Source organism: Diorhabda sublineata, chromosome 10 (assembly GCF_026230105.1).
Source record: "Diorhabda sublineata isolate icDioSubl1.1 chromosome 10, icDioSubl1.1, whole genome shotgun sequence".
In the NCBI taxonomy this organism is placed as follows: domain Eukaryota; kingdom Metazoa; phylum Arthropoda; class Insecta; order Coleoptera; family Chrysomelidae; genus Diorhabda; species Diorhabda sublineata.
In genome coordinates, this window is record NC_079483.1 from 5,222,102 (window position 1) to 5,248,954 (window position 26,853).

General features: G+C 31.7%; 1 protein-coding gene across 4 annotated transcripts; it reads left to right on the forward strand.

Annotated features, from left to right (window-relative positions):
• The first annotated feature begins 230 nt into the window (after positions 1-230).
• Positions 231-26,598, forward strand: LOC130449721 (rab GTPase-activating protein 1-like). 4 transcript variants are annotated; one of them, XM_056787697.1, is made up of 16 exons: positions 231-370; positions 596-712; positions 3,025-3,253; positions 3,623-3,800; positions 3,926-4,140; positions 7,482-7,636; positions 8,573-8,761; positions 11,169-11,453; positions 16,243-16,408; positions 16,488-16,735; positions 18,698-18,886; positions 18,940-19,251; positions 19,980-20,154; positions 22,468-22,718; positions 23,612-23,776; positions 23,937-26,598. In XM_056787697.1, the coding sequence occupies exons 2-16, from the start codon at positions 602-604 to the stop codon at positions 24,243-24,245; spliced, it is 3,177 nt and encodes a 1,058-aa protein (XP_056643675.1). In that variant the 5' UTR covers positions 231-370; positions 596-601; the 3' UTR covers positions 24,246-26,598. The 4 variants fall into 4 exon arrangements, with proteins under 4 accessions (XP_056643675.1, XP_056643671.1, XP_056643672.1 ...); XM_056787693.1 differs by having other exon boundaries at positions 238-370; positions 3,617-3,800; positions 22,438-22,718; XM_056787694.1 differs by having other exon boundaries at positions 238-370; positions 22,438-22,718.
• The last annotated feature ends 255 nt before the right edge of the window (positions 26,599-26,853 follow it).

The following is a 26,853-nucleotide window of genomic DNA, read 5'->3' on the forward strand; positions in this document are numbered from 1 at the left end:
GTGATAGAATATATTACAAAAATAAACATTTCTAATTTTTAGAGATCTAATGAAAATACGAAACAAATTTTTAAAATTAACGTTGAAATTCCATTTAAATTTCCCTTTCAGATTTTTATCACTGTCACTGTAATATCTCTGTGATCTACAACAGTGCCAAAATAGACCAATGAAAAATATTTATTTTGACTTTGTTGTGGATGATTCCTAATTATTGAGATTTGGGCTATATAAACTGTCAATCGTCAAATTCAAGGTCAGTGCTCCATAATTTGTTTTTGATAAAATTATTTTGACAACAAAAATGTAAAGAAAAGATATTTTCAATGGAAATCCCCAATATTTCAATAAAGTAAAATACTAATTGAAAGTAAGTACATCGTATAATTTTTGCAGTTTTTAGAATAGTCGGTATTTATGTAGCAACATTTGACATTTAATAGATACTAAAAAATTCATATTAAAAATAGTTTAACTAATTTTTCAAATATTTACTACAAAAATTTCAATATTTTCTTTTCTAAAGCCTAAGAATAATTTCAAAATATTGATTTCCTTAAAAAATTGTTATGGTTTGCTTGTTTATTTGTTTCAGTACGTGATGGAGGATAGTTTAAGTGTAAAATCTACTGAGTCGGTAGCAACGAGTGAGGAATTTGATTTTATCGGTGACAAACCGAGTGTTTGTAAGACTCCCACATTAGATTTTCAAGTAAGAATGCTATAGCTTCTTTATAAAATAAAATTGTATATTATTTGTTATTTAAATGCCTTACTCTCATTTGCCAATTTTAAGTTGCAAAAGTTTAAAAATCAATTAACACTCTCGTCATAAATGAAAACATTATATATTGATACTATTTATAGATTTTTATAGGTAACAATACTTAATTTATTTGTCATAATCTTTTATTTTATTCATATTAAACACTGATATCTAATTTTATGAGAATTCTATTATTATTTAGGATATTTGATATACTGAACTCAAATTACATTACCAGGACACCAAAACCGACTCATGTTTTGATAAGGAGGCTTTTTATTTATCAAAACTTAGTAGTTTTTATTAAAACCTAAAATTTTTTTCAATAAAGTAAGTTCCATTTTATGGTGAAATAATTTTTGATTACAATTATTTTCATGAAGAGACTGTGGCTGATATTACAGTGAAGGTTTATTTTTGATTTCCAAAAATGATAACTTTTTTGCTAGAATATGATCAGTGAAAAACTGTTGGTGTAATGGCAGTGTGTTCAGTATATATTTCTATGTCTTCAGATGCACCCACAAACCACTTTTTGGATTTGTTTTTTAGCAATATTAAGTAATGTTCCCTTTAGTTTGTAATCTCTATAGTTAATATTTAATTTCCCTGGCACCTTTTAGTTTCTTCAATACACTTTAACAATTATTTTATGGCTGATATTTTTACATTCTTTCCAAAAATGGTGGTAATCTATGATTGGAATAAATTATGGGATGTAAACTTAAATTGTTTGATTTATTTCGGAGTATCGTTATAATACAACTTTAAGTTTATTGTGTCTCAGTATTAGAACTGTTTTTGACATTTACCACTTAAGTGAAATGTCAATAAAACTCAGTTTCTTTAAGACCTTAGGCCATTGTAGAGGACAAGAAAAAATTGGCTTGGAAATCCGGGATGGTTGCAGCTCTCAACTCAACTAATTCCCAGATGTTGGAGTTGACTTGAATTTGTTTCTTGTGGTGTATCGGTTGAGTACTTTGGGTGTGGTTGAAGTTCCCAACCTGGCAGCTGTAGAACTGTAGGAAAAAAATAAAATCAGGAAGAAAATGGGAACACAGATGGAAATTACTGAAGAAGGAACGAGTAGAAAGAATAGATTTGAATAAAAAGGAACTTATACTCTAACATATGAAAAAACTGAATTTATATTTCTTCAAAATATATCCAAACAGGAATCTGTCCCATTCTATTCCTTCTGTTTCCCAAAGAAATAGGAAATACGAGTTTATAAGGAACTAATATGCAACATTTGCTTCAAATAAAAAGAAATTAATCAAGATTATTGGAATTTTGTGAGCACTATAATAAAAAAGCAAAGTTAAAAAGATATTTGAGAAACTTACCAGAGAATATAAAGAATAATATCACCACAAATTATCTGAAATTTACTTTGATTTGAACCCTTGAGTGTAGATATGTAGAGGACGATTTAGAATACATTCCGAGGTTTTGAATTTTGAACAAAGGAATAATCAAAATGTTTGAAGAAAAACTTAACAAAGCCAAATGGCATGTTACAGTATCAGTAACAGTTGACAACAATTTTTTCAAAGCAATTTATTACAAAATAGCGCCTTTGCAGAATTTTTGAGATGGCATCTCCTTTTTTTCAGGGTCTGCAACTGTACTAAAGGCTCCTTTAATTTTTTTAATCATAATGAGCCAATGAATTTCTCTGATTATCTATAATTACTGCTATAGAAGTATGTAGGATTGTTGAGATATTTTAATTTTTAGCAAAAGTGAAAAACTGCCTAAAAAACGTCATATAATTGTTAATAACAAACGAATTATACCATATAAAGAAAAAATCCTTCATACTTTCAAAGATAATATATTTTACAAGATATATTCAAATTTTTAAGTCAATTGGTTAAAAATTGTTCAAGTCATGAGTCCAGCCAATCTATTGTCATATTGAGATAAACACGTTTAAAGTTTTGAGTTGTAGAAAATAATGAATAATTTTGTAATACACTTAATCTGCAATACCGAAAATCTAGTACTTGAACGTTTTTTCCTGCTATAATCTTTTGGGACATAATTTTTGAGTTACTAGAGGACCATTCATTTGATTTTTCTAAAATTTTAGGGTGGCCTAAAGCCTTAAAGCTTCAAGAAAGTTAAATCATCACTCCTTGTTTCTTGTCCAAAGTGTTTCCAGTATCAGCAGTTTCCATAAGAAATCTACTTAGATCCAAATGCTGTTCAGCTCTACTCATATATACTAAAGATTAATTGTTTCATTTTAGAATGGTGATTTGAATGAACTAACTAATGCACTTACAGAAGTGTTACAAGAACCTGACTCCACAATGAATCGTGGTTTAGAAAAAGAAAATAATAAAACTGGACAAAGTACTTTTTACATAAAACTTGTAGAACCCGGAACCGATCCTTTAAGTCAAGAGATGGTAACTACAATATCTGACCAATTGGATTCGAAGAAAACAGATTCTAGCAGTGAGGAAGAGTGTAGTAGTAAGTTTTTTCATCAAAAAATTGATCTAATTTCATTTTATAAAAATAATATTTATTTATATTTCAAAAAAAGTTGTATTTATATTTTTTTACTCGTTAATTGGTTGCCGAAATAATTGAAGCAACTTTATACTAATCTCAAGGAAAGATTGATATTGTGGTCAATTTGTTGATAATTTGATATTATACAATGAAACTCAATAAATCCAGTAATATGACCTTAGATTGTCTCATTTATAATCCAATAATGATTTGTTTTACGTTCATTTTATGTACATTTTTTAAAATTTTAACTTTTCTGAACACACAGTTGATTGCTGAAACCGATTGTTACACAAAATTATGTTGTTGTAATTAACAAAGTTTCAGATGTGGACCAAGATTGTACAATATTCTCAGGTGTGACATATCTAGGCGCTGCTGCTATCAATGCGCCTAAATCAGAGGCTGAAATCCAAAGGAACATGACCATCCTGAATGAACAAAGTGTTGAACAAGGAATAAAGGTCTCGGTATCAGTGCCATCGTCTTCTCAAGGACTTGTCGTGTAAGAAACGTTAATTTTATTTACAGAAGATGTCTATAAATATACAATTATGATAATTGGTGTAATTAAGAATAATTATGTAATTTAGTTTTAAACAAATATAGAAAGTAATAAATTCTTTTTAGATTATATGATGCTGTGACTAATTCAGTCATATCCCGTTATGAAATCCATCGTATACTATTTTATGCTCGCGGTCCAGCCGATAGTAACGAAGCAAGTTGTTTTGCTTTTACTTGGTCCCATGGAGATACTCAAGAATCGGCTATTTTTCAATGCCACGTCTGTCGGTGTGATATAGCAGAAGCTGTTTCGCGAGTCTCTGCTTGCTTTGCAAAAGGTATCAATAAAACTTCGTTTTAAAATTTATATTTTAAGAAATGTGATACAAAAATCGAAATATGATTTTAAAACACCTATTTCATGTCATTTTTTTTAAATTGATTTTGAGATTCAGATCTATGCAAGTAAAGGTAGGGACCGTATGCCGCGTCACCTCTAATTGTAATTATTAATTTAATTGGTTGTTATTATCGTTCTATCAGAATTTATTTAGAGATAATACATAAGATGTCAAGGAGGCATGTACGATGTGCTTTGATATATAAGGTTCGAGTCACGTGACCGTACAAACATTGGGGCGAAAATCTATGTTAAAAGGGATACTATCGATAATGAATACACTGTTTACATCACCAACACTTACAATTACACTGTCTGAAGCACGTTTCTATAACCAAGTTATCGTCTTCAGAAACTGAAGGTAAACTAAAACCTATTAACTTGACTTACCTGTTTTATACTAAATTTTCCCACCAATAAACCTTCTCTCGCGAAATTTAATTCCAGCGGCAAAATCTATTTGGCGGGAATCTTCACATTTATTCCTTGGTTAATAAACTATAGATCCATATATTTTCACACCCATCCACTCTTTCTTCTATATATATATATATATATATATATATATATATATATATATATATATATATATATATATATATATATATATATATATATATATACTGGTCCTCGCGTCGGTTCAACTATGAACTTCGGGGTTAATAACTATCACACTGGTAATTTTTCTTGATATACAATCCATTCCATTAGATTAAATTTTTCCATTTCTTCCAGAACAAGCAAATTTTTGAGAATACACATGTAAACATACAACAGGTCTGGACTGATTCAGATATTTTTTGCTAAACCATCAATGTGGTTTAGTGTGAAATTATTTTTTTATCTTTATCCCTTGTTGTGGCTCATGAATCAGTTTGAGGTATGCATTTACCATCTAACTGAAATTTAAATTATAGATGACAAGATTTTTCACAATTTCTTCGATTTAACTTTTATATAATCAATTTTTGTTGACAAATATTAATACTAATGTATTATTTCCGAGTTTCTGATTGTTAGGTTCAAAACATGACCAATCGTTGTTTGTTTATGCAAGCATAAAATGCGTTATCGCGAGCTGTATAATTATTTTTATCTTACTTAATGATTTATTTTTATAATGTGAGATTCAAATAAAACTTTATTTATTATTGCAAACATTTCCTGATCTAAATTCTAATTATCAGACATATCAGTTTTGTTTATAAACATAGTGTAAACAATAATATCAATTCTACTAGTAGACAATATATTCTCAGTTATGAACAGGATAGTTGGGTGTTTAGTAAAAAGATAATGTTACTAGTTGGTGTGATTTTGGAACTATGAACATTTTCCAATGATTATTTAAAATTTTAATTAATCAGGTATGATAAGTGAAACTAAGAACCAATTTATTTCTACATTAATATAGAGTCAGACAAAAGTTTTACTGAATTAAAACGTCCATTAGAAAATGTCTTCTTTTGTTACAGTTTATCTTTTCAAAAAGATGTCAATATCTACACCATTTTGTAATTTCTATTGTATGAAAAGTGAATTTTATGAAGTTATCAGGAGATAGTGTATACCTTCCATTATCTCTCCAATGTTAAAGAAAACATAATAATCATGAAAATAACTGATTAGACAGAAGAGCAGAATTTTTCAAAACATTCGGGCATCCAGGGTCTATCAAATCAAGTGTGAGGTTGTTTTTATAACATTCGAACGAATCCCGGAGGCACTATTTGCACTTTGGCCCTTTCAGGAACCTCCATAACCACATTACAAGTCAGAGAACATCTCTTCCCTGTGTATCACCAATTCAAATATCTTGGGGCCTTGATAAATGAAGACAATTATGTGATAACCAAGATCAAGGTAAGAGTTGCTGCGCAGAACAGATACATCTGGGAATTCCAGAGAGCGCTCAAGATTAGGGGGCTCTCACGAAGGTCAAAGCTCGCAATTTACAAGACAATGATCCGTCCCGTAGTCAAATATGGATGCCAGACAGATTTGGTGGTGGTGGAACACGTGGAGAGGATACCTTCCGATCAATACCCGCGCAGAACCATGGATGAAGCTCCTGGAGGACGACTGCGCTGGTTAGAGGACGGTGAGGCGGGCCTGATCCAGCTAGGGGCTCGAGGTTGAAGGCACAGTGCTCAGGACAGAAAGAATTGGCAATCGATTGTTGAGAAGGCTCTGGTTATTAAAGGACCGTAGCGTCGTTTAAAGAAGAAATTGAGATTGAATAAAGCAGTTTTCATTAGATGTCATCACACTAAATTATTTACAGTATTACTACTTTAGATCATTTTAGTTGACCATCATGGTTTCTGGAATCATAATTGGTTCATCGAATTACAATAGCGACGAGATTTCTAGGAGTGGTTGTGATAACGTTTCTTTGAAGAGCAAGGAGTACATGAATTCCGTGAGGATGCAAATGGAAAAATCCTCAGAAGAGATACCTCGAAAAGTCCATCTTCTATTCTACTGTAACTTGGTGTTTGGATGTAAGCGAGCCCAGAGGAGATGTAACTGGAGAAGTCTTCAAGTAAGTCACTAGTGAGATGAGGATGCAGCTGGAAAGGTCCTTATGACAGACACCTCGAAAGGCCCATCTTCATTTGTGTGATGATGCTACTGAAAAATTGGTGTTTGGATGTAAGCCAATCTAGTGAATATGTAACTGGAGAGGCCTTAAAGTTAGATGAGGCTACATTATATTTGATTCTTCTGTGTAAAGCAAGCTATGTAAAGATTCTGATGGAATCGATCACTAAGATAAGTTTAGCAAGTGGTTGAGGTTCTGTTTATGGTGTTTATTAATTCCAGGAGGAATTATTGTAAAAAAAGAAAGTATAACGAGGTTAGATATGTGTAATTTGGAATTTGTTCATATGAATATATGACTATCGAATATTCTGGAATGTTATTGTGAAACTATTTTGAGATACACCGTTGTAGGGTCTCAAATGAGCTATAAATGTAGCACACGATGGTAGGAAGAAGAGAGATGTAGAAGTTGATATGAATAATGAAATTAAAAAAAAACGTTGAAATTTTAAGTAAAGAGTTATGAATTTTGGTTTAAAATGTTTTTGTTCATTTGAACTACTTTTATGTAATAAGGTAACCTCGTTTTGTTAAATGTTTTCAATTTTACCTTGTATATCACCCAATCCCACTGATTTCCAGAGTGATATTTTAGTAATGCTGGGAGAAGTGATATTTTTTAAATAGTACACAAATTTAATCTATTATTTTTAATGTAAATGTTTTTAAAAGCTTTTCAGAGAGTTCCCAGATCAATGAGCGCCATGAGCAGTTCTATAATATCAGGGGGTGATCTTATGTCAGCTTCAATTACAACTAACTGCGAAGCCAGAACTTTGATGCACGTTTTTGAAGTGAATTTAGAAATAAAAGAAGAGGACGGTAAGGTGAGGATTTATCTAACAATTTGAAACAAAACTTGACAAGATTTATATAATATTAAATCTTTAATTAGATCAAAATTCTTTTTTGGCACAAGGGTTGCTATTTATATTTTTGATCTAACGGTGAAAAAAAAACAAATATGATGGAAATTGGTTTTTCACTAATACACTTTTTCATGCATATTAATCAATTTTCTAAGCACTTTATTCATTCCGAATGAATTAGTTGCATACCATGCACTCTTAACCCACAAGCTGTTTTTTCTTGTGTTGAAAATCGTCAACCACACAGTTTTTTGTTGTACAGGAACAATTAGAGGAACCAAATCAGGGTTATAAGGTGTATGATTCATCAACTCGTCCTGGTTGGTTAAAAATTGAATTGTTTGAGCAGAGGTTGACAGCTTGAATTGTCATGATGAAGAATTTATTCAAAGACTTCTGGTAAACAAACCGTTGTGTATTATTGTGAGTTGACCATTTCTAATGTCATACATAATCAGTAAATCCCAGAAATGGGCAACCATTTGCTTCAGTGTACTTCTCCCTCAAACAACTCTTGTTTGAATCGAATCTAAAAACCCACAAAGTTGATTGATTTTTAGTTTAGGGTCATATACATAGATTAGTAATAGTATACACCTTTGATGAACTATTAGCAATTTTTTTCAATATTTCAATGCACCTTTTGAAGCCTTTTAAAATCTGATTATTTTTCACATCAGCCTATCAATTTTTGTGTTAAAAATATAAAACATAATTATGCAAAATTATTTACAGGACTGTATTTTTTACTAGGGACTTATTAAATGTAAACAATACCAATCATATTTGTATAACAAAATTTATTTGAACGAGAACCAGAAACAGTCAGTGTTGCAGAGGTTGAAAAAATTAATGGCAACCCTTCTATATATCTTGTTCTTTTTTATTTAACAGGGCTCGCGTTCAGCTGTAGGAAAAGACAAAAACGGTTTTAGATTAAAAGTCAATGCCGAAAAGGAGATTTGTATAAGTATACGTCAAGTATCCGACAATGGACCTCATTTGTTTATAGAACGTTGCTTTGGATTGCTCGTAGCAGCAGGAAAACACGTCAAACATTCTGATATGCAACTTTTGGAAATGGTGAGTACAATTTTGATATAATTATCATACTTGCCTTATGCCGAATATGAATTAATCTTGACATTTTTGTAGGTTGTCACTTTGTTCTGTTTATTAATGTTACAGTCCAGGATTTGCTCGATTCTAGATGTTTTCTGGTTCCTGTAGCACTTCAAAATTTCTAGAAAATGTGTAACGTAAACAAAGAGCAGGGTCTCCATTAATACTGTGTTATTATAAAAAGTAGATATTTTCTCTACAAATTGTTTATTGTTTAATTATAATTTCTTGTAGTTTCTGATTGCTTGTGTTAACTAGAAAATATTGGGCTAATTACTATGAATTCATTCTATAGTAACCGTATTTGTAGAACCGATAAGTATCTTTCTCGTCATTTTTTAATATATTTCAAGAATATAAAAATGTATAAAAAAATCTCAAATAAAATAAGTAGAGATGAAAATTTCCTGTTAAATTGTTTCAAATCACTTTTGACATATTTGCAATAAACAATTCAAATTTGTTTATAAACATTAAAAAATTGTGGATTTTTTTGTTTTTAATTATAAGTACAAAGTCTAAGAAGTAATATTTAAATTTAGTTAAGTTAAAAAATATTTAAATTTGTATTTATTGTTTTTTTTAATTTCTACATTTTTTTTCTTCTTAATATTCACATAAAATATTCTTAATATTCACATAAAATTATGTATTTCTTGTAAAAATATTTCCTCAGTCACTAGAAGGTGGTAGATATAAATGAGTTTCTATTTTTTTTTTGTCAAATTTTAATAAAGATAGCTTGATCTTTTGTAAATGCCATACATTAACAAATACTTAATCACAGGTAAATTTTCAAAATTCCTCTTTACATTATAAGGGAGTGGAATTAACAACCCATACTTTATTTATTCTCAAATCTTTCAGGATTAATTTTATTAAATAAGAATCTTATTAAGATACCAGTTCGTTTAAAAACATTTCTTAATCCAAAAGTTGCTTAACAGAACTAATACATTTGGAGAGAAAAAAATTATAGAGGATTTTCTACTTCATGTTATCCACTATCATTTTTTTCTTCTAATTTATGATTCCAGAAAAAATTTTTAAGATTAAGAAAATTTCTAAGCAAACAGGCGTTTTAACAAGGTTAGGGAGTGCTAATTTCACCCTTTTATAATGTAACAGGGATTTTAAAAAAATGCCAATTGTTAGGCTTCTGTGATTGCCCGGAATTTATAAAATTTTATTCTTAACCTTGTAGGCGTGATATTTCTGAAGGAGGTGACCGGAAACACCCATCTTAATTTTTTAAGGTCAATCACATACTGAATTTTGTCCATTCAATTTAGAAATACCCTGTATATTTAAAACTTTGATTCAAAATTTGTTTTTAATTATAAGAATTTATAACTTGAATAAATAAATAAAAAAATCTCTGATATAACTCATTAATCTTTGTGGAGACGATTTAAAAAAAAGTGAAAAATTCAAATTTTTCACCAATTTTTATGGGAAATTTTGATCTCTACATTGAAGATTTTTTTTCATATATTTTTAGATTTTCGAGATATTTTCTCAAAAAAGGGTTTTTTTAGTACAGATATTTAACAATAATTTTGTTTATAGACATCTGGAATATTCATGAGACTTTCTCGATGAAATTTTGTTTCTATATATATTGCTTTCTTTTTTATTTTCATGTTAAACTTCATTTGTTGCCTTGGCTTTTCCAAAATGTCCAATATGTCCGCTCAAAAGTTATCCCAAACTACTCTAGAGTGTAAGTTTCTGTAAAATTCTTCTAAAATCATAACCTAAAAAACTAAAATTCGAATTTTTAACCGAGCATTTTATTTTTTTAGTAAATTAGAATTGCGATAGAATCAAATACTGCATTAGAAAATCCAGACTTTTCAGTGTTTCATTTGTTCGGGGTAAACTCCCACTGAAACTCATAAAAGTTGAAACAAGATAAAATTAAGGTTAGGCTGTTGTTTTCGAGGGAAATCAACCAACTTTGCAAATTCAAATCATAAAATTCCAAACCTCCCATGTTCCAAACATCTTCTCCAACTTCCCAATTTTTTTTTCTAGAATGCACCTTAATTTGAAAATACTGACTTCGTATATGATGGTAGTTGGAATCCCTTTAACAACAACTGACTGTAAAATTTCATATTTTCCAAAACATTCGTCCATTTTGATTCAAAAAACTGTTTGTGATATTCATACTACTTTTACTACAACTACATTAACACTCATGGTTTCATTCTGGTCCTTCGAAACGGATATCTTCTTATGGAAGGCTAAACTAAACAGTGCGTTTACTGTACTTTTTACACATAATTATTATTAAATTCATCTATTTATATACCTCTATCTTATAAGGTCAATGAATATAAAATGAAAATATTTCTTTCTGTAGAAAGAACAAGGTGCATCTGGAGCGACATCTCACGAAAGAAATTGTACGTTGGTATCGGCCGATTGGGACCCAACTGAAGACATGTTCGAACCATTAAACGTTGAAACTCCAAAAGACGTCAAACAATTCATGACCGTTGCAGTTGATCTAGTCATTAGAGGTATACAAGAACCAGTTAGATTTTTAATTGAAACCCCCGTTCGCGTATATAGCCAGAACGAAAGGAATTTTTGGTATTTCCAAAGAAAAAGTTTGGTCCAACAATTTTTTTTGAATCTTAAAGAGGTGAGTATTGGAACCAAATCATTGCTAACTAGTTTATGAACGTTTTTTACGGTGGGATAGATTTATATACACTTTTGTTGCTCATTTACTTAATTTATTTTTAAATTAAGCTTACTAAACTAGTCACTATTCACTAACACTTATTTTTAAACACTTATCTAGTTTTTGAACATATTAAATTATATAAAACAGACTCTACACTTGTCCGCTTATCTATCCCGATGTGTTCGGTATGTCATCAGATTATTTACTGACTTTTCGCTGCTAAACAAGCACGTATTTATACCAAAAATAATTTCTCGAAAAATTCTAGAAAGTAAACAAACAAATAAAAGGCCGTCCTCCTAGAAATTGGTTATAGAAAGAATATTACTGCTGTATATATAAAAACATGTCGAGAAATAACATCAAACGAGAATCGGTGCGTTCACCAAACTTTAGAATCTTTCATCATAACCGACCAGGACGAGCTTCACGGTCCATGTCGTGGAAGAGTTCGTCTCTAAAACGGGATCAATAGTGTAGCAAATTTTGACACGTTTTCCAGTAACCGGTGCATTCGTCAAAATTTAGAATCTTCCATCATAACCGAATAGGACGGACTTCAGAGTTCGTGTCGTAACACGGTTTCCGATAACCGGTGCATTCGTCAAAGTTTAGAATCTTCTATCGCAACCGAACAAGACGGGCTTCAGATTTCGTGTAGTGGACGAGTTCGTAAAACGTTTTCGGAGAATCGGCGCATTCGCCAAACTTTGGAATCTTTCATCATAACCGAACAGGGCGAGCTTCACGGTCCATGTCGTGGAAGAGTTCGTAACACGGTTTCCGGTAACCTGTGCATTCATCAAAGTTTAGAATCTTCCATCATAACCGAACAGGACGGGCTTCACGTCCGTGTCATGGACGAGTTCGTAACACTATTTACGTTCAAGTTATTTTCGTCAATTTGATGTCTATGTATGCTGGTATGAACCCTTTTAGGGTTTTAAACTGAAAATACAAAATTAACTTGACATTTTGCAAAAACCGTATATAAAATACGTACTTTCTGGATATCTTAGCAGTTTTAGTAATTTAGGTACATGATTTTGAATCACCATGTATATTAAATTTGAGCTTAATCTATATTATTTTAAATATAAAAAATAATATTTACAAGAAATTTCGTTATCTATGTAGCAATCAATTAAATTATCAACCAATAAAATTTTTATAAAAAAAAAATCTAAATATCGATAAAATTTTTCTGATAAAGTTCAAAGAAAACCGTAATTTAAATGTTTACAGGTTATGTATGCGGAATGTTTATCAATTATTTTGATAGTGGAGTAAGTACCTAAGGTGAAAAGAAAATATTTTTACCGAATTTATTTGCTTATAATATTATTTGTTACATTTTTAACAATTATATACAGTTCGAAAACATACAGACACAGATACATAAGATCACCCTATATCAATATAAAGTCAATCGGTAGAGAAAAAAATATTCAAAGTCTTATTAATGTTTGGTAAAAAAATCAAATTTCATTTATATATACAGTCTCTTGTCTAAAGACCTAACATTTCCATTTATATCTCAATTGCATAGGAAATTGTGTTTGACAGTTATAAATTTCAATTGTTTTAGGGAGTCCTTTTGGCTTTACAGCTACTCTGCATCTATACCTAGAAGATATTTTATACAAGACATTACATCATATTGTTCTGCTTCCAAAGAGGACTATTTTTGGGGTGTTTTTGTGTCCTATTTCCCACGTTGTTTGTGCTACTCCTTTTAGGGAATTGGACAGGACATTCGCAGAGTAAATGCTCTGCTGTTTCCAAGGTTCGCTCACAGAATCTGCAGTTGTCTTCCTCTGCCATGCCCATCATCTTAAGGTGGTATTTGACCTCCCAGAAGACCGACCACCACATCTCGAGAAGTTCTCTTAGCTGAAATGGTTATGAATCTTGCTTTTGCTTCAAGAATATTCAAGGACCTCACTATTCTACTACCCTTTACCATCCAATTTCCTAGATCTTTCGTTTCATCATCTGTATTCGTAATCAACACTAGATAGTCAAAGGACTCAACTTTTTCCGAATGATATTCCCCGTTTTCCATCTGGAGAGGTCTGTTATCCTCCGGGATCTGGCAGGTAGTACAATATCGTCTGCATATGGTAAAATCTAATGCTTCCAGTGATGTATGAATATTGGGGTATCATAAACACAGTGACCCAAAGGATCTATTGGGTCCTCCTTTCTTGTTGCGATACTGGAAAACCCAATGTTTTTAGCTGATCCACCAATGCCACTCCTTTTAAAAAGTCTAGAATGTGGGATGGTTGTAGTAGCCAGAGATCTTCGTCTTCTATTTCATACACTCCCAGGTGTAGTACCCGGGAGTTCCATAGTGTTTCACACATCGAGAGAATGTGGGTAGAGGTTTCGTTCTCTGCGCAACAAAATCTGCCCACCACATTATCTGATAAGTCGAGCATCTTCAGGTGTTTGTTGAGACGTTAGTGCCCCTATAGGACTTCTGTCAATAGAACTTCTCTGGTTATAGTTTCCCAGAAGAGTCTTTGCCTGTCTCAGTCCCTGTAGGTTGTCCCAATAATTGGTTTTACTCCTATCTACCTTCTTTTCCAGTGCTTTTTCCATTGTTCCTATAGCTGATTCCACAGAGGGGCTTAGGACCATGAATAGCTTGTCTGCCCTCGCTTTAACCAGCTTATCATCACTCCGATGTGTCCCGGAATCCATTGTGGGATAACTTTATTTTTTTTGCCTATCTCGGAAATTCCAAACGTGTTTGGATTTTTTTATATAGGATCTCAAAGCTCTAATAGCTGCTTGGCTATCGGACAGAATGATAATCTCCTGGTTGCGATAGCTCCTCTCTGGAGAAATTAGATCCGGTGATAGATTAAACGTTCTTTTCCTTATTATTACTTCCAATGTGAGTTTAAAGCAGTTAAAGTTCCCAAACTTTTTTCCTATTTGATACAATTACACCATATTGCCAACTCGTCAAAAAATCAATCAGGTGCACCTGGACAACTTTGGGAATCACTGGGGTAAATCATAAAGCGAATAAGGGGTCCCCACTGCTTCAGCCTTCTTTTTCCTTGAAAATTTTCTTTGATCTCAGTTATATTTAGTATATTTGTTTCGTTGGGTTGTTTGTGAATGGGATGGAGACATTATGGTCCCGATATAGGAATATTTTCTCTGCAGGGCTGACTGTTACTTCATTATGTATAAAAATTTTATATTTATGCTTGATAGTTTCCCCACCATAGTCTCGACGCTTGCGCACAACTTATCAGACTCTCAAAGTGTAATAGAAATTCTCAGTTATGGTCTTATAGTTTCACTTACAGTTTCAAGCGGTTAGAACTACTAATTATTTGACGTAATTGTTGAAGGTTAAGTGAAATATTATATTCTGGTCATTTGTCTTACCGAGCACATCGTTAAACAATCAATTCGTTATCGTAAATAAATGGAACATATCATAAAATAGTTATTTAATGGGCTTTACGTGACTATCGTTGTGTTTTGGTGTTTTTTATTTGTACAGATATTTCAACAATTTTTGAATTTGAAACTTATTGGTATGTATTCATTCATGGTAAATAATTATCATTTATCGTAATGAATTAGTTGGACATTTTGTTTTGATAATAATATCAATAAATTAATGTGGGTCAATTAATTTGGTATACATAACATAAATATCAAAAAAAAAATTATTATCTTATTAATTGGTGATCAATAGAAAAAGTTTTTTTTACATCAGATTTTTATAGGAGTAGTAAAAAAATACCAATAAGAATAATTTAATGTAATGGGGGCTTTATTTTATATATAGATCATATACAAACACTATAATGTATGAAAATTTATTTTTTCAATTTGCAAGTTTTATTTCTTACTCAGTTATCGTTTTCTCTCATCTTTACAGATCTTTTTTGGTTATAGTTTCCTAGAAGAATCTTTGCCTGTCTTAGCCCCCACAAGTTGTCCCAATATTTTTTTTGTTCCTATCTACCTTCTTTTTCAGTACTATAGGATGTGTTTCAACTTATTTGCCTTAACGATAATTAGTTTATAGTCAATGATAATATGTTATATGTATGATACTTATATCCGATACTGATATTAAAAACAAAATGAACTTTTCCTGCTTTAAAAACCCGATACCATGTACATTAACTGTAGTCTTTTTTGGTGGAGTGTTTTTCAAAAATCACGGTATACTTGCTTGGTTTAAAATAGTTTCTCCTTATAACCACTAGCTATGTATTCTGAAGGTATTTTAAACAATAATTACAAAATATTAATTTCCATTGGGAGAAATTAATACTGATATTAACAATCTTAATTGACAAATTTTAATTCTGTATCTTCCTTCCTTCTAACTGTATAGTATATGGTACAATAAGATTAAACTATTCTCAAACCCCAAACTTGAACTTTAGAAACAAAATATTTGTCAAAAAATCGATCAAAACGTCGCTATAATCATTATTATACCAAAAAATAATGAGTGGCAGGTAGTAAGACACTAAAGGACAAAAATTCCTTTTATTTTGCACTTATTACTCTTGCACTATGTTGGCATCTATTTAAAATCGTTTGGGCTCGACCAAAACCTTTATATAAGTCGATGTCTAAATGGCATAGAAATTGTTAATGTTTCTATGTTTTATTTCAGACTTGCTGGTAATCTTTCTTCACTCCTCTACAATTATAAAAAAATCATGCAATTTTAATAAATATATTTTATTTTCAGATAGTGTCCGATCTAAACGATGTTTATTATGAAGTATTAAATATGGAAACATCCGGAGAATTAGATAGAAACCTTCTTAATCTCAATTTGAATTTGTCCAGTTTGATACATTCACCTAGTATAACATCAATAGATACTCTAACCCCGAAAGAAGAATATTTATCGGGTAACAATAACAAAAATATTTTTTTTATGTCCCAGCAAAACATTTGGAGTAGTTTTTAATAATACAGTTGATATTTTAGATGGGGACGAACCTCTGTTGAGTGGTACTGGTTCCGTATCGAAAGATTGTTCTGAAGATGTTCTGGAATCATGGAACGATATCTACCAAAGATGGAAATCGACTAATTTCAAACAGAGACCTAAACAACTAGCCGGCTTAGTAAAATTAGGTATCCCGGAAGCGTTGAGGGGTGAAGTATGGCAAAGATTAGCTGGTATAGATGAAAATACGAATATGATGGAAAATTATAGATTACTCATAACGAAGGTTAATTCATTTTTAAGTTTAACAGATATTGTTCATGCAATAAGACTTAAAGATATCCCCTACCTTTTATTAATCCAAAGGGAAATGCCTTCTCGTTCTAAAAACCTGCAGTTAAACAGGCGTGTTCATTCACTGTAACACTCAGATTCCATTAGGACCGGTTTCATTTTATGACTATTCCACATTGGCATCCATGAAATACTTAATACCTTTAGGCCCACAATGAGTACCAGATATTTTGGTAATTGAGAAAATTTTATGGTACAGCTGATTCCTTCACTGTAGCGAGTATGAGGTCCATCCAAGGGCATCATACACTTGATAGAAGTGTCTATCCCTCTAAGAAAATTAAAGGACCAACCACACATATCCGTGACAGGACGGCACAATTGCTCTCTGTATTCTGTAGCTTTCGGTGACATCCGGGATAAATTTTTCTTTGCCATTTACACAGTACCGTACATTTCTGTGTCGATGTTCAGTGATCAAACGTGTCCTGCCAAATTGTTCCTTTCCAATCGGCATTTAGGTATTTGGGGTCTTTCATATTGTAAAGAACTGGTCGTTTCTGAACCAACTCGTCGTTCATATTAACAAAATGAGGTACACACAGAAAATATTGAAAAGTGAATCGAGCAGACTCTTTTTCACGTCCGAATGAAAACTGAAAATATCGGCGAGGACGTACATATTTCTTATTTTCGCGGCGGATACCGGAAGGTCCGATATTTTTTTCCCAATGAAGGTCACGGTACGGTACAGTTATGTGTAGATCGATTTTAATTATACGATGACAGTAAAAACCGCGAACGGCAACTCAATACCGACGGGCCTTTGAGGTGTCGAAATACGCCTAATTAGCAGGATAGAGTCTCGGTCATGCACCACCACCCACTGAATCAAGGAAGAGGTCACAATCTGTCAATCCTTCCGGTATCCGGACCTGATGGAGACAAATTAAGCCGCAGTCTTCACTCTTGGTGGTACCCTTCCGTCAATTCATTTAAGTTTCAGCTTTGCAACCATACTTTCTCTGGAACCCAAAACCTTTGGATTCCTAGAATCTACTCGCAGAGTCATCAGAGGAACGTTGGCGGATCGCTAACTGGCGTCGTTTATGGTTGGAACTAGAAACAATGCCCTTATCGGTTCCTATTAATCATTATCTTGGAGTCAACAAAATAGAACCGAGGTCCTATTTCATGCACACTGTATTCAGGTATAATTTTGGCCTACTTTAAGCACTCTAATTTGTTTAAAGTGAACATGCCGGTCAACCTCGACACTCAGTCAAGAGTACCGAGTCAAACCCACAGCAGGCCAGGGTAGGACGTCCCACAGCACGCCAGTTGACATCGCGTACGATGAGTGGGACCACAATCTTTTTTACCACAACAATGAACCAGCTGGGAGAGAGAGAGAGAAAGAGAGATCCTATCTAATGTAATCTTGACTAGCTTCACAATTTTTTCGGGATTCCTAGTAGTTTAAAGGTTCGGGCTCGTTACAAATGCACACTGTCGCTTAGGTTTCGAAATGAAAAGAGTTTACAAGGAAAAAAAAATTGATAAAAAGTAATTTTATACATTTTTTAGTATAGAAGTGTAAATTCTTGGAAAAACACTTCAGATTGAGCCTTATACTGTCCCATTTTGCATAATGTGCTGATTAAACTGAGGTAAATATCATACCTCTTCTCATTTACCGGCTTACATTTGGTAATTCCTTTTGATTTAGAAGCATTTTCAACATCCTGAACACTCGTTATATCTCTTTGTGCGAATTCCTTGTGGAAATAGATCACCTTTTCAAATTTTTCTCTATTTTAGTCTAGCTATTGAGAGTTTCGGACTACAATACAATATTGTTGGCAAATTTTCGAAATTTCTTCTGCATAGTTGGTTGAAAAAGAGCAATATTTTTATGCGAATTTCAAAATTAACTGTAGATACTATTTCTTAGGAATCGAATTGTGAAAATGTTATTCAAAGGGATATAGCTCGCACTTTCCCCGCTCATGATTTCTTCAAAGAGGCCGGAGGATTGGGTCAAGATTCTTTGTATAGAGTAAGCAAGGCTTACGCCGTTTATGATTCAGAAGTGGGATACTGTCAAGGATTGAGTTTCTTAGCCGCCACTCTTCTATTGCACGTAAGTAATTATTTTAATAATAAATTTGAAATATAATTAAATGTTTGTTGTAGATGCCAGAAGAACAAGCTTTTTGTATTTTAGTCAAATTGATGTATGATTACCGTTTAAGAGATTTGTATAAAGACGGTTTTGATAATCTCCATTTAAGATTGTATCAATTAAATAAATTGATAGAAGAACATTTATCGCCGTTGTCGGTACATTTTGCAGAACATCATATCGAGACACATATGTTCGCCTCGCAATGGTTTTTGACGTTATTTACTGCCAGATTTCCTTTATTCTTTGTATTCCATATCATCGATATATTTCTATTACAAGGTATCGATACCTTATTTCAAATCGCCATTGCCCTTCTTACAGTAAGTATTTATCTAGTAATTGTCTATATTTCTAAATCGTCTTTATCTAAGGTCTCTTCTGATTTAACATAAATACAAATTACCTGTCTTTAAACGGATGAAAAGGTGTGCTCTAGGCTAGTGCTGAAGTGCAAGAAAGTCCTACAGAATCTGGTGAGTGATGGCTGCAAGATCCAGCTCTTTTGGGTACTTAGTTACTCGGACAACGATGAAGCAGACTCACTTGCCAGACTGAGATCGGCGAACTCACCAATAGACCCATAACCCCTTCTTGGTGTAGCTAAAAGTGTTGTTACTGCATCTCTCAACACAATGCGACTCGGAGGAAATAGATAGAGACACCTGGCCTGAGACATATGAAGGCAGACATAGATGAACCTCGTACGTCTCTTGGGCACTTGGGCAAATTTTACATGTTGATTGATAACATCAAATAGTTCAAGCCAAAGTGCTTGATCGGCTTCTCAGTAGACAACTGCCTCTGATAAGGTCAAGTGGGGCACGACGAGCCTATCTGAAAGCCCATGTGCTCAATGGGCCCTTGGCCGCCCACAATTAACTATGACTATTAACCTGTCTTTAAAAATAAAAAAAATTAATTTTAAATCAGAAGAGCCCTAAAATCAAGACTATTTAAAAACATAAATATATCAAAAAATCTAAGAAATAAGATAATTGAAGTAATTGTCTATTATACTGTTTTGAAACTGATTATTCTCTTATTGTAGATGTACAAAAAGGATTTGTTGCAGTTGGATTTCGAGGGAATATTAAAATATTTCAGAGTATCTCTACCGAAAAAATGCAGATCCGAAGAATCTGCTAAACAACTTATCAAGTTGGCATGCAACATTAAAGTGAAAAAACTGAAAAGATACGAAGCGGATTTTCTAGCTTTGAAAGGTAAATTTTGAAATCTGTCCAAGCTATCTGCTACACGTTTGTTTGTTGGTAGCAGTTGCTCACCAGTTCGCCTCAATACTTATACCACGATTGATAGTTTCTTCAAAGTATACTGTTTTCTTGGTATCGTCTTCTTTGTAGCTCATCTTTTATTCATCTTGTGCTACAATATGGACTAACTATGGTAGTCTAGCTTCCTTAACTTTAATTCTGTCATATATCTAGAAGGTAATTAACAGGCAGAAGCAGTTTTCGCTTATCGATGTATGGATTAAGTGCCACTTTTCATTTTTCAATACTAAATACCTCATAGGCGTAGGAACAGATCATTCGTTGACTTGCAGTTTTTTCCTTGCACTGTTGTAAGACAATTTTCATAATCTTCAAACGTTAATTTATTTTTTACGATGTTATTTCCTGATACTCTTTTTAACAACTTTTCCTCCCTGAACTTTATATGTATACATTTTTGATCGTAATCCTATGAAATGTATTATTATTTTACCGTTTGCTTCATCTTTCATCATACCCAAGACTCTTTTATTAACGCAGGGTATGTAATAACGATTTTGAAATGTTATGAAATTATATCTTTATCAACATCATCAGTTTTAATTTTGAAAACGTGCTATATTTATGTTAATAATAATTAATTAGTTTTTGTCAAGACCTCGATGCCAGTTATTTGTAATTTATTTGAGGACTGTAATAAATCAATATATAAAAAAATCGTCTTCTCCAGTTTCCAATTTCTGCCCTCTTCAACCGTGGATAGATTAATCGGAAGCTTTTGATATATTCTTCAATTTTCACATATCCTGTATGGTTTCAATTTACTATCTTTGTTTTGTCGACCTCTACTCCATTTGTATCAATTCGTTTCCATGGGTTGTTACAGTCGACCCCCATATATTCAATTTCCTCAACTTTTTCCTACCTTATATTTTGATCAACCCATACGTTAGGTTTCATTTCCATAAGATTTTTTATTAATGTGCAGTACACTTGTTTTTATTCCGAATACATTGATGTATACCAAAATTTGAGTCTCTTCTTTTTTGGCTATCATTATCTGTAGAAATATGACTTTAAAACAGTAACAATGTTAGGGGGGGATTAATAATATACATAATAATTTTTTGCGCGGGGTGTCAATTTGAAAACTACCCTTCCCATGCATTTAAATCATGGGTTTATAAATGTTTATTTGAAATTGAATTGTTTTTTTAAATGACTATAATATTTAGGCAAAATATTCTTAGACCGATTTTTAATCTAATAAAAACATTGATAATAATTATTATTATTTATTGAAAGTTTTCAAATTGACATCATGTCTTAAATAGCACTTGAAGGCTCTTATATAGTGCTCAAAATAAAAGATACTCAACTTGAAACTTAATATAATATGATACTGAACAGACTGTTTACCCTACCACTACACTGAAACTCACAGCTACACTGTTTGGCGTGCGTTTCGATACCCAAGTTATCGTCTTCAGCAACTGAAGGTAACTGAGTTTACGTCAGACAGTGTAATCGTGAGTGTTGGTGTAGTGGTAGAATAAACAGTGTGTTCAATATGAATATGACCTATGGTTCCAGAAATTACAATTTAATATAGTATAATAACCCAAAATGTATTCCTTACACAGTTTCTAATCTAAGATTTTTTTATCCTCAATTGTCAACAGTTATTGCTCATATTTTCCTCGTTCTTCAAAAATAATAAAAAACAATGTACCCTTTCCACCACAAATAGAAAATACACTTTCAATAAATGCCAGTGTCAATGAGAGATTTATCGTAACCTGTGATATGGATCTCCAAGTAGGATAGCTCCTATGAGGAGAGTTAAGCTTTAGGACTGTACAATTTACCCCAAAATATCGGGTTTTGATTGATCGATTGATTGAATATATAAAAAAAGACTGGTACGAATAGAGATTTAATCACCTCAGATCTTATCCAGTTCACCAAGACTTCAGACAACTCTCCTCAATACAGCTTCATTAACTATTATTTTATAGAACACTAAAACCGTTGAACTTGCACTTCTAAACAGGGCTAAGAAATCTATTGACTTAAGTAGATAAGGTTCAGTCGCAAATATAAAAACCGGTTGTGAACTTGCAGTTTTTTAGCCTTTGGTCATTTCTTCCCTTTTTTTTTGTAAGTAATTTTACCAGTAAATTGATATACATATGTAACGTGACAAGTTGGTATCTTTTGTATGACCTTAATTATTAAAGTAAGAGCCTTTAACCTGCTGTGCTCCTATAGACACATGGGAAATTATCAATTTGGATTCAGAGGCTGTAGATCAAGCGGAAAAAGAAGCTAGCGAAGTTGAACAATTACGTTTAACAATATCCAGATACGAGGAAGAAAGGAAATTGATGATAGACGAAATAAGTCAACTCAAAGAAATGTTGAAGAGAGAAGTTAAACAAGCCGAATTAGATAAAAACAGCAATTTGGCAATAATAAATGATTATAAGTTGGTAAGGCAACGTTTGGATACCCAGTTACATGAAGTTAAAGCAGAACTCGACAGTTTGATGGTAAATATAACGTTTATTTATTTCCTACACATTTATTCTAATTTATCTACACTTTTCCCTTTCTAAATATATTTATCCCTATCTCCGGTTTAAGTTTTTACATTTTACTTGCTAATTTGCTACTATTTTTCCAGTTTCTTGCTTTCCCCTTCTATCTAGATTCTCCTAGATTCTCTTGGGTTGTCGTTGTATCATCAAACTATGTTAATACTTCTGATCCTTGCCATTTAATTCTTTGATATTTAATTTTCTTCATTATTTCTTCTGCGGCCTTTACTGGATCAAGAATTGTTCTTTAAATTTTCCTTCCGTTTATCCTTCTTCTAATTTAGTATTTGAAAGTTTTTATTTCATATATTTGTTTCTTTATTTCTCCCCTTTTTTTTCAAATTTCAATATTTTAGTTTCTTCACTTCCAATTTATAATCCTATCCTAAATCTGCATACAGTGACTTCCCATATTTCTCACTTTTCCCTTTCTCATTTTTTTAGCTACTGGTTTGTAGCTCTCTCAATTTTCTTTGTATTCCTATCAGTTTAATATTGCTTCATTTGAACTACTTTTTATAGCTACTGATTTCTAGTTTTCTCTTGTTTCGTTGTCTTCCTTCCTTTACATTTTTACCAAGATTTTTCTATTTTTTTGCCTTTGCCTATTTTTTAGATGAATGAAAGCACTAGTTTGTCGGTTTTTCACTTCTCTTTTATATTAATTTCTCCATAATTTTTTTATCATTAAATTGGGGACAATTAATATTAATTATGCTATTTTCAAATATGATTATCCAGATTTGACTCTAACATTCTAAATTCTTCTAGGCTATCACATTTTATAAACATTTTTTTTCACAATTTCTTGTTTCTTTCGATTTATCATGATTATTTGTTTTTAGAGTAAAGTATCGAATTGCGAAAACTGTTCACAACATTTAAATAAACCTGGTAGGAACGAAAAAACTATAGAAGAACATGCCAATGATGAGGAGAGAATACGTGAACTTGAATTAGAATTGGCTCAAACGAAATTAGCGCATGTAGAAGCTGAATGTCGTAATCAGGTGGAGTTTCTACTTTATTCACTTTACTTTTAATAAATTTTTAATCCATAACCAGGTTACTTCTACAGCTTCTATCATAGCCATAAATCGGTTTCTGAAGAAGATAACCTGGTTATTGGACTTGTCTCATACCATATGATCCATTTTTTTTTATTTTTAGAATTTAACACACCAGCTGAGGGCAACAGAAGTGGAACTGACAACTGCGAAGAATAGTTGGCCGCCTTGGTTGAGCAAAACGTTGAGTTCAATAAAAGAGGTGGCGAATAAAAAAGAATTTTCCAATTTCTCCATACCGAACTCAGCAAACATTCCAACTCAACCGACGTTCGTATCACACGTCAGCGCCATTAGAAGAGAAAGCGTGCCATCAAAACGAGATAAATTAATGAATATAAAAGAACCTCGAAGAGAATCTGTACCAGTCATTAAGGATTCCCAAAGCTGTAGCAGTTTGAAAAATCACTAAATTAAATTATCCGTTTTATGACATACCAGTGAGTCTCTTGTGCTATAATATTTGAACTATGAATTTCCTTTGAGAAGTTTCCACTTCAATCAATTTTCTTATTTATCATTTTATTTGAATTATTCATTTAATATAACAAAATTTGCACCTATTATATTGAAAGTTTGATGTTTGAGATATTTGTAAAACAAGAGGTATCCACAATTTTATAACACACTGGACACAATTAATCGAAAAAGCAAATTATGCATGTATGCAGTAAGTAAATGTATGTGCCATAATAAAATTACAATATTTCTTCCAGAATCTTCCCGTTTAAGTCTCTATATCAGTACCATTCTTCATTTCTCTTTTTCAACCCATAAATTTTCATTTAAGAAATTAATTATTGCAGCAAATATGATACTGTTGCTTCACCTCTTACTTATAATGATTTTTTTATCTTTGCAAGTTGTTCTTGTTACTTTAGGATTTGTTTGTTGGCAATTCTGATAAAAAATGAAATATAAAAGTAAAATTGATCAAAATAAATGGTATAACCACCACGGACAATAATTCTGAAACAAAAACAGGGGCATAAATATCTGGGAATCATTTAAGTATCATCCGTCCACCAGGTGTTTAAATTTTTCTATAATATAATACCAGTAGTCGTTACGATTGATATCTCTTGTTACAAATAATCAGAATATGAATGTTCCGTTAATTTTTTTTAAATTTTATTATGCAAAAAGTTATAATTTTTCTAATTGTACACATATACTCAGTATTGATATTTCCCTATTACTGGAGATTATCCGTGTTTAGACCTAGATATTGAACGGGGTACATTAGGTACAACATAACTTAATTTTCTTTTAAACATTTTCAACCAATCTGTTATGCCATAGTTGCTAACTACATCACCATTTCTTTATTCTATATGCATTTTTTTTTACGAAAGATTCATTTGAACTATTTTTCTTAAATAGTTGTCACTAGATATCCCCGTTTTTGTTAAAAATTTTATCTGGTTAATTTGAACTACTTTCTTTTACTGACTTCTAGATTTCTCCTTTTTTTATTGTTTCTCTACCAGTTTTGTAATAGTTCTTCATCTATTGAAATGTCATCTAAAAAGAGTAAGTTTTTTATATCTTGGAAATCACCTCATGAAAATTAATTGTTACATGTAGAAAAGAAGAAGCGATTAAAAAATGATTTTATTTTTATACATAGATATTGAAATAGTTTTATTCTGTTCGAAACAACATTCAAGCCTTCTTCCAATTACCTTAACAGCTTATTTTCTATATGTATGGTTTTCATCTTGTTACCCAAAGATAATTGATCCACTTTTTAGCTACTTGCTTCTAGTTTTCTCAATTTTCCTTATTTTCCAAGTAGTTTTGTATTGTTTCGTTTGAACTACTTTTTTAGCTACTGGTTTCTAGTTCTCTCAATTTTCGTTGTTTTGATTGTAGTATTGTTTGATTTCATTTAAACTACTTTTCTAGCCACTGCTTTTTCTTTTTTCTTAACAGTTTTGTCTTTTTTCATTTGAACTACGTTTTTTTAAGCAATTGTTTCCAGCTTTTTTTCCAATTTTTATTGTTTTTCTGACAGTTTTGTCTGTTATATTTGAACTACTTTCTTAGCTGCTGGTTTCTAGTTCTTTCAACATTTTCCTTCCTAATATTTTTATTTCGTTTCTTTTTAACTACTTGCTAGTTTTGCTAGTTTTTTCAATATTCTCATTGTTTTCCCATCATTTTTCTTTCATTTGAACTTATTTTTGAATGTGATTGTATCTAGTTTCGTCAATTTTCGTTGATTTCCTAGTAGTTTTTGTATTATTTCGTTTAAACTACTTTTTTACATACTTGTTTCTAGATTTTTCATATTGTTTTTTAACAGTTGTTTTGATCTGTTATCAATCAATTCTTTATTGATTAAATTTAATTATCAACGGAAAAGTATTTTTCTTAAGTTTATGGAAAAATTTCTTCCCATTTCATATGAATAGATTATTTTAGACACATTCACACTCTAATAAAATTTGTCAACAAAACTGTTGAAAATGTACCTCGTTTAATTTAAAAATTTAAATAATAAGTTGTTTTAGTTTATAATCACTAACACAGAATGCTTTTTTTATTGTTTTTCTTTTTGTATATAACTTATTAACAAAAATATATGGTAGTTTTTTTTAATATGAGCAAGAAATGTCAGCGGCTTATGTGAAAACCTGTAGCTATGTTTTTTTAGTGATATAGTTGTCGTGATAGATATTTTAAGTTGGTTTCATTTTATTACTAGTTATTTATATTGTAAAGTCGTTTTCACTAAGAAAATATATGCACTGATTTATACACTTGCTTGTTTTCTTCACTCCACAACACTAGAAAAGTAAACCTCAATTATATCACTTATCCATCACTCAAATCTACTCAAACATGGTTACTTTAGAGAGATGTAACTAACTGTTATACTGTCTTTCTTTAGAAACTACAGAAAAAGTAGTATTTGGACGAGTAGGTTGAATATGAGGAAAAACCTCCCAAATTATGTGAAAAGCTTTACTTATATATAAGAATATAGTTCTAGATGATTGTTTTCAATTGAATTC

What these genes read in the sequence shown, in the direction of transcription:
- LOC130449721 (XM_056787693.1), top strand. Translation starts at nt 602, where the DNA reads ATGGAGGATAGTTTAAGTGTAAAATCTACTGAGTCGGTAGCAACGAGT. An exon ending in TCTTCTCAAGGACTTGTCGT is followed by an intron (nt 3,801 to 3,925) that starts GTAAGAAACGTT and finishes AATTCTTTTTAG; the next exon opens with ATTATATGATGCTGTGACTA. An exon ending in AAGCTGAATGTCGTAATCAG is followed by an intron (nt 23,777 to 23,936) that starts GTGGAGTTTCTA and finishes TTTTATTTTTAG; the next exon opens with AATTTAACACACCAGCTGAG.